We start from the raw sequence: 11,466 nt of genomic DNA, 5'->3' as shown, positions 1-11,466 counted from the left end.
GTGTCAGCGGTGATAGGTTAGAACCAAGATGGCGGATAAACCCGACAAAAGTTCCGAGAAAAGCTTTTTTTCTCGTACGGCGAGCATTACCACAAAAAGAGCCAAGCGTGCTCAAGAAAAGGCGAGTTAAAAGAGTTTTATTTTATCCATCTTTCTGCTAATTTCTGAGAAGTTTCGGGTGATAATGTAGTTATACCAAGAGGATGCCAAAGGGAGGTGGTTTGGCTAATCGGAAGTGATCGCGTCGTAAGTTACTTCCATGCTAAAGAGTGTTTCTGGTATTTCTAGGTGATGCAAAAGCTCGGGAAAGCAAATGAGACAAAGGATCTTACATTTGATGAGTTCGTAAACAACTTCAATAAACAACAGGTAATAGGGTCTTGACGGACTCTTTAAAAATATTGTCAGTCTATAACGATCGCATGCAGATGTCAAAAAATACCATCTTGTATATGCGTGCGTATTCTTAATACAGAACTTTGCCTTCGGTTGCGTTTTTCCCTCATACATGATTTTAATTACAGTGTAATGCAATGTGATAATGATGGAATTTGTTTTGATGAATATTGGAAAGCTAAGCAAAAGACTCAAACAAGTGACTTCCGATCACCTTTTTCCTTTATGTACAATGTATATTGTAATCTTCTGAACTTTATCTAAGTGTGATCGAAAAGGATAGAGAAGAACTAAGAGGGATTTACCTACTGTTTGATCTACACTCTGTTCAATGAAACAATTTCAGAATTGAACAATCGACATGAACACGCAAATCTCGTTCAGCTCTGAGCTGATGTACACGACACTAACCTTTTGAACTACATAATTATGAATTTGATAAAAAAGGCATCATCAATTAATAGCCCAGCTTTTTGGGACAGATGTCTTGATTTTAATCAGTACAGTTGAAAGCAGGTTTTTTCAATTAATTATTAGGACTACAACTTAGTCATTTTATTATGGTAACCATATGATCAGCTTGCACTATTTCAGTCATGCAAATTTTTTACATATCTCAATTAAAAATGAATGAGGGCTTTCTTTCTTTTCACCTTCTTATACCTGTGCTTAAATGGAAAAGAAAGTGATAAATGATGAATTGATCATATCCAAAAAACTGCTTCAGAATGAATTGCAGAAAAATTAAATCCTGGAGAAAATCAAAATTTCAATCATTATGGAGTTTTCACTTTACCTCCCAGATACCAATTGAACCTTAGGTGTAAGACTTATCTAATACTAAAATCTTTTTGTGGTTTATCTTTCCTGGTAGTAATTTCTTCTACTTGAGTTAAACTGTGACAATAACAAATATGTTATTTGTCATCATCTGCTGCTCCAAATATGATATATTGGGATTGAACAGCTAGTAATTAATGAATTGTGTCCAAAAAATTATAGATAAACATATACACTGAGAGGAGGACATATGTCACAAATTGGGCCAGGTAATTTGGCCCGTCAATTTGTTGGGTTTTTTTAATTATTGGCTGCAAAACTTTAAAAATTTTACCTTTCATTTTGCCACTGGAAGGCCCTAAAGATGCCAAGCCCTTCTTAAACTTCATAATTATCCCTTTGACTACTAAGAATGACTAGCATTTAATTTCTCCTTATATTAAGTTACACCTTAATCAAACATGAAGGTCTTGAGAATGAAAGGAAATGATCATCCATTAAAGAAGTTCTTTATTGTTAAACAAATTCTCATTAACTGCTGCTCTGTTTACTTTTTAGAGTGCAGCTCAAAGGTTACATAAAGAATTGAAAAATTATTATTCGTGTATTAGAGGTGAGATGATGGAAAACTGACTCTTCATACAACTTTGCACATCAGAGAGCCTTAGGCTTATAGGTTTTTATTTCAGAATAAAGACAGATGTCTGACTTAGACTTGTTTGATCTTTTCTTACAGCAATGTTAGTATCTAGTGATGCATTTGCAGATGCAGTGAGAGAAGTGTATGAACCTGATTGGCCAGGAAGAGATAAACTCATTCAACTTATAGAGGTTTGTGATTAGAATTGTTGAATTTTGTTCTTATTTTATGCAAGAGTATATTTACCATCCTGAAAGCTGGGTCCCAATAAGATGCTTAATTCAATTCAAGATAGTTAGTGTAGCATGGCAGTTACACAAATTAAGACTTATATACATCAGTAGTTAAATAATTTTTAGTTGGAGCAGCTTCATTGTGAAGTTTAAATTTTTTGTCAGCATTTGCAATTAACTACCATTTTTCTAAAACAATGAAAGTGCACTGTGTGGGTTTAAGTTTATACCGAGATACCTACATGGAAGTCCATATATTGAAGACCTCCTGAGGATCTTTATTAGCAAGCATAATTGTAAATTGCTATTAATATTTCTGGCTGTCTCTTAGAAATGCCAGGGACTTGTACCATTATCTTCAGCACCAGAGTATAAGTAACTGTATTTTTCCCCTACATACTTTAATCAGGAATTACACAGCCAGTGGTCTGATTTAGTAGAAAAAATGGATGATGAAGTTATTATTCCTCTGACAGCATACCAGAGCCAATTTCCTGATATAAAGGTATCTATAGCCAATGTTTGCACAAGATTTATAAAATTATTACAAAAACACTTCTTGTTATACCATTTCACATGTGTATTGGCTTTACATCTTAACTAGCTGTGAGTGTTCATGTTCCATTAAATGTATTATGTACTTGTTATTGATGTGTTTATATCACTGCATAATGTAAGACAATTTATGTTGAGAAATTTGTAATGTCTTGTGTATAAAATGTAGTCTTGTCTGTGTCCACTTTTTAGCAGCAGTTTTATTGTTTTTTTAAATGCCTCTTAAGATATGCTCTGTTAAAAATGGTAAATCTTTTTCTCTATTGTCAGTTTATTTGTAAGTTTTCATTCTCCTTGATTTACCTTCCATTCTCATATTTAGTACCATAGTTGTTGAATAAGAGGTTAGGCAAAGATGCTTTGACTTCAGCAAGACATATATTGTTGTTTGCCTAGATGGCATTCAAGATGTAAGACAAAATTTGTAGTTTGATTTCTTAGTTTAAAGATACGACTGACTTGTCAACATGTTTGTTCTGGAAAGACATATTTATTTGTTTTATCCTTTCCAGGCCAGAATAAATAAACGAGGTAGAAAACTTGTTGACTATGATCGATACAGACACAATCTTGAGGTGAATATTTGTAGATGATGTTGTGACTTACTGAAAAAAACATTTTGCTGATCAGTGGCACATTGGTTATTTAAAACAATTATAATGGAAGGTCTTAAATTTTTTAGGGTGATTTCATTACAATGGTGACTTTTGGTCAACTGGTGTTATTTTTGATCAGCCTGGTCAAAAGAATTGTGTATTCATAAGTTGAAACTATTACCAGTAAGCTATGGTTACCATCCCTGGTCTCTATGACTCTCACTCATTTTCAGTCAAAGTTTTTCAGGCATGATGTTCAAGAACTTATGCTCGAATGTTTTTAGAGCATGAAGGGTGTCACTGGAAAGAGAATGTACATGTAACCCTTTCTGGAGTGATTTGACATCAACTTATCAATTGGACAGTGTTTCTTTAGGCATTTTGACTAATTTCAGTTGCCGTAACACTTCAGGCAAAAAGCTCTGTGATTGTGCCTGTTCAGAGAAATGTTAAGTTCTGGGTCCTTTGCTGTCTTCTGTAAAAAAAAAAAACATCACTCTGCACTCCTTTTTTCACCATAGCCCAGACTGTTTTACTTCAGAGAAGAAGCAACAATGCTGATCTACCTTGCCTTAAACTAAACTTTGGTTTCTTTTGTAGACACTAAAATCCAAAGGAAAGGCAGCTGATCAAAAGAAGCTTGCTCAGGTGATCATCTCACTGTTACTCCGGAGCTTTCTTTTCCTCTTTCACCAGTAATCGGCCAATGTTTCTTGGTTTTTTTAAATGCTTTAAATTTATGTTTTTTTAATGTTTTTTTTTTATGTCCTTAAAAGGCTCTTAAAACTCATTTATTTCAGAAGGTGTTTCCTAGCTAATTCATTATTTTTATTGTTTTATAAAGAATTATTTTTAAATAGGATTTTAGAATCACTAGTCATTGTTTTTAGAATTTAAGACTTATTATTTTCTAACAAATTATTAGGTACGATATGTAAATAGGACTTTTATGATTTATTAAATGTTGTTTTTTATAATTTTTTTGAATTGGAATAATAATTTACCAGGATTTTAGAATTTTGCAGAGTCAATGTAATGGGCAGATGAAAATTTGTTTTCCTGGATTGATATTTGTGCAATAAAAATCAATAAATATTATTATAATTATTATTATTGTTTCAAGCACTAGATCTTTGTCAGACTAAATGACAAAGGGCTAACACTCAAAACATCAGCTTTAAAAAACTCTTGATGGTGGCCAATTTACATTATCACCTCAGTTGATAAATTTTATTCCTTACTCTTTGTCTTTCACCAGCTAATCGGATCTTGTTTCATGGTTTAAGCCTTTGTCAGAGTGAATGATGAAAGGCTAAAACTTGAAGCATCAGCTCTAGAAACTCTTGACAGTGGCCGCTATACTCCTAGGAACTGATGAAATTATTTTCATTTTTTTTCGAATTCAGGCAGAGGAAGAATACAATGAAGCAAAATCTGTTTATACAAAACTTCATGCAGAATTATATGAAGAATTACCTGCTTTATTTGACAGGTAAAAAAGAAGTCATTTGAGTTATTTTTAATCATCGACAACTTTTGATAAAATTTCTCAATAGAGGTTTGGAATATTCATAGATGTTAGTTATCCTTTTTTTTTTAACCTGATTAACCCTTTCACTTTCAAGATCTCATTAGTAATTCCCCTTACTGTCTGCCATACAGTTCCTGTGCTGTTAGTTCAGAGAATTGGGTATTGGATCAACTAATAATCCCTTGACTGATATTTTTCTCTATTCTCATCACTTGCATACTTGATATTGTATTAATTGATATTCCATGGAAAAATTCTGCCCTAGTCAGTCATGTGGGTTAAAAGGTTAACCTGACTATAAAAGTGAAAAATAACTCAGTCATGTGACATTTCCTTTATTTTCAGTCGTATTGGTTTTTATGTGTCCTCATTCCAAAGTATTTTCACCGCTGAAGGAGTATTCCATAGAGAAGCTGCAAAGGTAATTTTTGCAACTAAAAAGAAAACATGTTGGGAGCAAGTCTTTGTCTTAACACTTTGCTTTGGAGTGTTGGGTTCTGCGAAGGGAAGAACTCAGAATAATTTAAAGGAAACCCTCAGGAAAATACCTAAAACAAAGGTGAACTCAATCTACAAGTGATGCTAAGTCTGGAAATTTTAAGCTAGCTTGAAAAATTTAAATTGGTTAAAAAAAATGAAACCAAAAGAAAAAATGTTAATCATAACAGCCCCTTCATCAATCCAAGTTTCTTTAGCATGAAATAACTCAAGGGATTTTGCCTCTTCTGGAAAGGAATTAGTGGGCATTAGTGTATATAATGACTTCCTCAAGAATTTGTGGTTGAAGTTTCCCCCAAAAATTCACCAGTGACTGTTTACCTCTTGAGTAGAAAAAGGCAAGCTTGCCCAAGAACACAACTCTGTTGTTAATGACCTGGCTATGGCTTAAACCTGAACCAATTTAACCTGAGTAATTTGGTTCTATTAACTGAGTTGATAACGTAAATTGGCCACTGTAAAGAGTCTCAAAGCTGACGTTTCGAGCATTAGCCCTTAGTCAGTTACTGGTAAACTTTGCTCCAACTAAGGGTTAATGCTTGAAATGTCAGCTTTGCAACTCTTTACGGTGGCCAATTTACATTATCAACTCAGTTGATAATACTAACTTACCCTGTTACACTCCCCCACTGACACAGCACCATAGTTTCTTTAGAAGCTTACCCCCCCCCCCCTCTATCCAATTTATCCTGAGACCAGCATGCTATCACCAATGCCACTACATCTGCAGCATAAAGTTCATTATCAACTGAGAAAGTGTTTGTCCATCTTTACAAACTAATCATTACATACTATTTCAGACAAAAACTCAGATGAATGATCTAATGGATGGTTTAATTCATGACATGGCAACTGGAACATACACTACTAAGAGACCTTATCCCGTGGCTAGGTTTGTAATGTTTTCTTTGTAAACTCCTTTGCTTTTTTAATCCAAGTGTAGAAGAATATTTGAGAGAAAGATGTTTTTGGTCTTATCACAAACATGGGACAAAGAAAAAATTCTGAGTTCCCATGGGGAATCGAACCTCAGACCTTTGGATTCTGCACTGCAATGCTCTACCTCTGAGCCACAGAGACTCTATGGTGAGTGAAGCCCATTACAAAGTTCATACATGACACGCGTCGTGCACACTGTCGGCAGTGGATATCAGGATCAGCGATGTCTATAGTGTGGGCCTTGCTAACCTTAGAGTCACTGTGGCTTAGTGGTAGAGCATTGGAGTGTGCAATCCAAAGGTCTGAGGTTCAATTATTTTTCTTTGTCCCACACTTGTGACAAGACAAAAAACGTCTTTCTCTATTTCTTTATCAAGTTTAAAACTTATCATCTTTCCTATTGTATGAACAAAGAATATTTTCCTTTCCGATGTGAGCTTTTTACTCATTATCCTTATATTCTATGATGAAATCTGTGCACCACCAAACCCTTAATACCAAACTAAGACAGATTTTGTCTTAAAGAGTATAATGATTAATTTTAACTGAATACCTTTTGAATTTTCAAGCGAGAACCAAGTCTCAGACAGTGATGAAATGGACACTCAAACAACTTCATCACATGCAGAGAGTGGGGATGCAGTAGCCTGCATTGACGAAGCTAACCCTGTGGAAACCAGTGATGGTAAGGATAATGTCCAATATCTAGTTTAACAATGGATCACCTTACAAAATAGTATATTAAATTCATCACTCCGAATAGCTTTCATTGTTGATTATAGAAATGAATACCTCTTGCTTCATTACAGATATTTTATCATTGCTTTCAAAATTCACAAGGAAGAAATAGATCACAGTCAAAACAATGAAAACAAACAAGTTTTGTTTTCTTTCAGATGGAACAGTCAACCAAGCTGAAAAAGCAGTAGATGGAGTCGATGGTATTATTTTAAATTTTTAGTGAACATAATGATCAGTGAATTTTATTCACTCTTGACCCTATTTTGAATGCTATACATTTTTGCAAGCAATTTCTCACAAGCAAGTTCTTCAAGGATGCTTAACTTTTGCTACCAGAAGTAATTTAAAGGAATACCAGTAGCTCTGTGTTAGTGATTGTCTCACAGAATTCATACTTAATATGATAGGATTCTTGCCTCAGAAATAACAATTTCTATAGTTAGAGTAACCCTAATTACCTAAAGATATATCCTGAAGGCTTCATCCCAAACAGTTATCTTTAACTCTTTAATTCCTATGAGACAGAATTTCTCCTGACAATATCAACGCAGAATCAAGCAGATAAGTGAGGAGAATAAAGAAGAAATCTCAATTAGGGGACTACAAGTTGATCCAATACCAAATTCTCGAAATTGAAATCATAAGTATTTATGGCAGACAAGAGGAAGAATTACTAATGAGATCCTGTGAGTGAAAGGGTTAAGTTTGCAGTCTACAGTTATCTTGAAAGGACTTTATTTTCCCTCTGTGCTATTAGGTAAATTATTATTAGATTATTAAAATAGTTGTCCACTATTAATTGTAAACTGTCAATTCCTAAATAGTTGCAACAATAAGAAAGGGGCAATGTTACATCTAAATTTGTTTTCTTCAGAAAGTTGAACATCGCATTTTTTTCCTCAGATACAGTGTATGAGTTTTCCTTACACAAATGTCTATTACTTTGGAATTTTCTACCTCCAGAGATGTCTGTTTTAAATACTTACTAAAGGTGCCTGGGGAAGGTAGGGCACCTTAGACAGCTAGACTGTGTTACATGCTGGACTTATACCTGTTTCTAGCTATTTTGTGTACTGAACACTCAAATTAATGTCACTTTTAAAATAAGCTGGCATTCATTTTCCAGCCCTAAACCCCTTCATGCAGTCTGACCATGATGAACAGGATGGGAGTGGGGAGACTGTGACACAAGCAGATAATCAACAGAAACCCAAGCCAGCTGCCAGACAACTACCCCCACAATCACAGTTGGAAAATGCAGAAAAGAAAGCACCAGAGAAACCGTCTGTGCCATCTTTACCATTAAAAAGGCCTTCACAATCAGAAGCTGAAAGCACAGAGGTCTGTATTGGGACAGTTTAATTACTTGGAAAAAGTTGTCAAGAACAAGGTTAATTAAGAGCAATTTCCATTTGAATATCCAAAACGTGGGAAGTACTTTGTGGTCGGTCCAGAGGACTTCTGCCATTTTCTCAGCCAATCAGATTCAAAATGGACACCAATCACAACTTAGTCACCTGAGACTTCTGCTTTTCATGCTGTTGACTTGTTTTGACCTGGTTGCTTGACAGATTTTTTACTTTGAATATTTGGGGTATTTGGCCTCCTCAACCAGTTTGCAGATGTCATCATTATTGCTGTGTTGGTAATTTGACAATTTTACTTCAAAAAAGGGATCACCCTCAAATGAAGAGGCTGCACCTGTCTCAGCCTCACAGACAGAACCTGTTCAGCCACAGCCACAGTCACAGGCACAGCAGCAGCCACCTGAAGGAAGAGGACCTGAAATTCCTGGATTTCTTTACAAGGTAAAAAGGAAAAGTTCCTACCTAAGATCAAATGATTAGTGATATTTAGGAAAGTACAGACTGTGTAACAGAACAAAGTAAAATCTTCCAATGCGGTGGCTTCAGCCCTTAACTTACATCTTAGGCACCCTCTTTGCAAAAATAATGTGCCCTTTGTAGGGGTATACAATAAATTATTGAAAATTGCCACTAACAGAAGAAATCTGAGAGAGGAAAACCTTTAAAAGCCCATCTCATGGTTTGGTACCACAGGCTCTATTTACACTTCCAGAATTCCAAGAACTTAACTTCTGCTTTTCCAGCTCAGCCACAGAGATGTCACTCTATGTTTGCACGCCATAAAATTAGGCTGAGTTACTGATTGTAAATTGTTATTGGAATGTCTAGGTTCGAGCTGCGTACAGATATGCTGCTGAAGATGATGATGAGTTGTCATTTGAGAAAGGAGAGATCATAAATGTTGTCGAGTTTGAGGATCCAGAGGAACAGGTGATTATCAACTTTTTTTGTTGGTTTTGTTTCTTATCCTTTATTTACCATCACTTAAGTGTGGAATACTGTTCACACAGACAGACAAAATTTACACTATTTCCATGAAAATGGTGTTTTTTTTTTGTTAATAATTTGAAAGCTCAAGTATGGACCTTTTAACTGAGCATCCAAATAAAGAACATACCAACAGTTTACTACCACCTCATCCCACCCCGTTCTCTGTCAAGCAAATGAGGTGTTCTGTTCTGTAGGATTTGTTGTATGGAATACTCTCATATAGTCACATGTTAAACTTGATCCTATGTATAAAAACAGTTTATGAAAACAAAACTCAAAATGTTTTTAAACTTATCACCTTTCTATTTATCTATTCAACTAATATGGTGTTTTGTATCTGTTTCCTCCCACAGGATGAGGGCTGGCTCCTTGGTATCCTAGAGCTGAGCGGAATTAAGGGTGTTTTCCCGGCAAATTTCACTAAAAGAATTTAATTGATAATTTACTTCAAGTGAAGAAGGTTCAGTTATGAGTATGATGGTGATAATGTTCTATTCACCAGTCCTGTCATCATTATGTTTAAAAAGCACTGTTTATTAGGGTTGTTAAAAATACCATGATAGAGAAACGAGATGGTGGCTAATATATAAAATTATAAAATAATTCAAATAGTACGTGCGCTCTGATTGGTCATATAACCATTTTACATGAGCATATGTAAACACGGTTTTCATTCCTCTTTCATAGCTTCATTAGCTTCGCGTCATGGTTTCCTACGCTTATCTTGTGTTCTCCCAACCTCCCGCATGTTTACATCAGGCTATGTAAACACGGAAACCATTTTACATTTCTTTACTTTAAGATCAGTTTCTAATTCTGAGGCCATTGGTTGTTTGCAAAAGTCTACAGAGGGAAAAATTTTGTTATTACTCCTCACTTCAGTTACCTTGAATTCGCTCCCAAAATTGTAGTTTTGCCACATTACAATATTTCATTGAAGAAACCACAATCATTGTATTTTAACATACTTTAGCTGTTAGCACTGACATTAGACATACACTGTAATTATTGACAGCACTTAGGGATTCAAGAACCATACTTTGAATTTATGAGCTTTTTTTTTTGTTTTTTGTACCATAAATATAAAGTATTTAGATGATCAAAAGGCATTCACCTCTATGGCAACAATCTACTGTGAAAGGGATACAGATCCAAAACTGCTTGTGCAAAATTATCAATAATTTCTTGAATTACAAAATTGCATCATTTTTGTGGCTTTGAGACAAGAGTTAAGGGAAGGAAGGTTTGTTGTAAATGAGAAATGTAATGAGTTTTCTCAAGGAGAGTGTGACTGGGCTGTACATAGCCAAGTAATTGGTACAAATAATTCTACATTTTGAGCTATGTATATGGAAAACCTTTTTGAGTGAAGATGTGAATGCATTGTAATTTAAATCATCTGAGTTACTTGTATGTGTATTATAGTTTTGCATTTAATTATAACCATAAATTGTGATTCACAAATCAGACTCCTGCTTCACAGTTGTCTGATTTTGTTAGTAACTCATATGATTACAGACCAAATTGGACTTGACTCAGTCTTATTACCATGATTATAAATCAAGGATATCAGAGGTATTACTTTTCCTGCTTTCTTATTTTTATTAATGCAAAATAGAACCATGGCAGTGATACCAGAAACCCCAAATGTATCAAGAGACTGTACAGTTATTCATATTTGTACAAGTAATACTGTTAGAATAGTTCATTAATAGTTATTTCGTAGAGACAAGATTATTATGCATTATTTTATTTTGTGTGCCAGTAATGGAAACAAATGCTAAATAAAAGGTCACAGCCAGGAACATTATTGTGTAGTGTGATGAATTTGTCTGTATTTGGTAAAATGTAAAGGAGTATTTTTGAATCACTTACCAGTTGCATACATCTGCAACAAATAGAGTATTCTACAATTGCCACACATTCACAGGTGGATACAACCCATCAAAAGGGATTCAGATATGCTGGGGAATTTGTCATGCCTCATAACCAAAATCACAGCAGGTTTGTGAACAGGTTAATTTTTCTGAGATCTTGGTACGTTTGGGATCTCCACCTTGTTTTGCACTTAAGGCTAAAATTTAGCCTTAATTTATTGAGGTTATTGAGGGGGGAAGGGGAGTTTGGAAGATTGGGGTTAGTTTCTAGCAGGGTGGACGAAGAGGTGTGCTCCCCAAACCTACCAATGCTTACTTCCTCT

At 34.8% G+C, this 11,466-nt stretch overlaps 1 protein-coding gene across 1 annotated transcript; it reads left to right on the top strand.

The window, feature by feature from the left end:
- Positions 1-9: 9 nt before the first annotated feature.
- LOC131791786 (myc box-dependent-interacting protein 1-like) lies at positions 10-11,065 on the top strand. Its single transcript, XM_059109176.2, has 16 exons — positions 10-121; positions 289-369; positions 1,735-1,789; positions 1,913-2,007; positions 2,459-2,554; positions 3,117-3,179; positions 3,801-3,848; positions 4,607-4,692; positions 5,077-5,152; positions 6,030-6,121; positions 6,738-6,853; positions 7,065-7,109; positions 8,036-8,250; positions 8,583-8,717; positions 9,105-9,206; positions 9,620-11,065. The coding sequence occupies exons 1-16, from the start codon at positions 29-31 to the stop codon at positions 9,698-9,700; spliced, it is 1,479 nt and encodes a 492-aa protein (XP_058965159.1). The 5' UTR covers positions 10-28; the 3' UTR covers positions 9,701-11,065.
- The last annotated feature ends 401 nt before the right edge of the window (positions 11,066-11,466 follow it).

The sequence above is a fragment of the Pocillopora verrucosa genome, chromosome 10 (assembly GCF_036669915.1).
Source record: "Pocillopora verrucosa isolate sample1 chromosome 10, ASM3666991v2, whole genome shotgun sequence".
NCBI classification, from domain to species: domain Eukaryota; kingdom Metazoa; phylum Cnidaria; class Anthozoa; order Scleractinia; family Pocilloporidae; genus Pocillopora; species Pocillopora verrucosa.
The sequence above is the reverse complement of the archived record's forward strand: the minus strand, read 5'-3'. Positions and strand labels throughout refer to the sequence as shown.

Excerpts from the sequence above, each read along its gene's own strand:
- LOC131791786 (XM_059109176.2), top strand. The coding sequence starts at position 29 with ATGGCGGATAAACCCGACAAAAGTTCCGAGAAAAGCTTTTTTTCTCGT. Across the intron at positions 2,008-2,458 it reads AACTCATTCAACTTATAGAG|GAATTACACAGCCAGTGGTC; the intron begins GTTTGTGATTAG and ends TACTTTAATCAG. Across the intron at positions 6,122-6,737 it reads AGACCTTATCCCGTGGCTAG|CGAGAACCAAGTCTCAGACA; the intron begins GTTTGTAATGTT and ends TGAATTTTCAAG.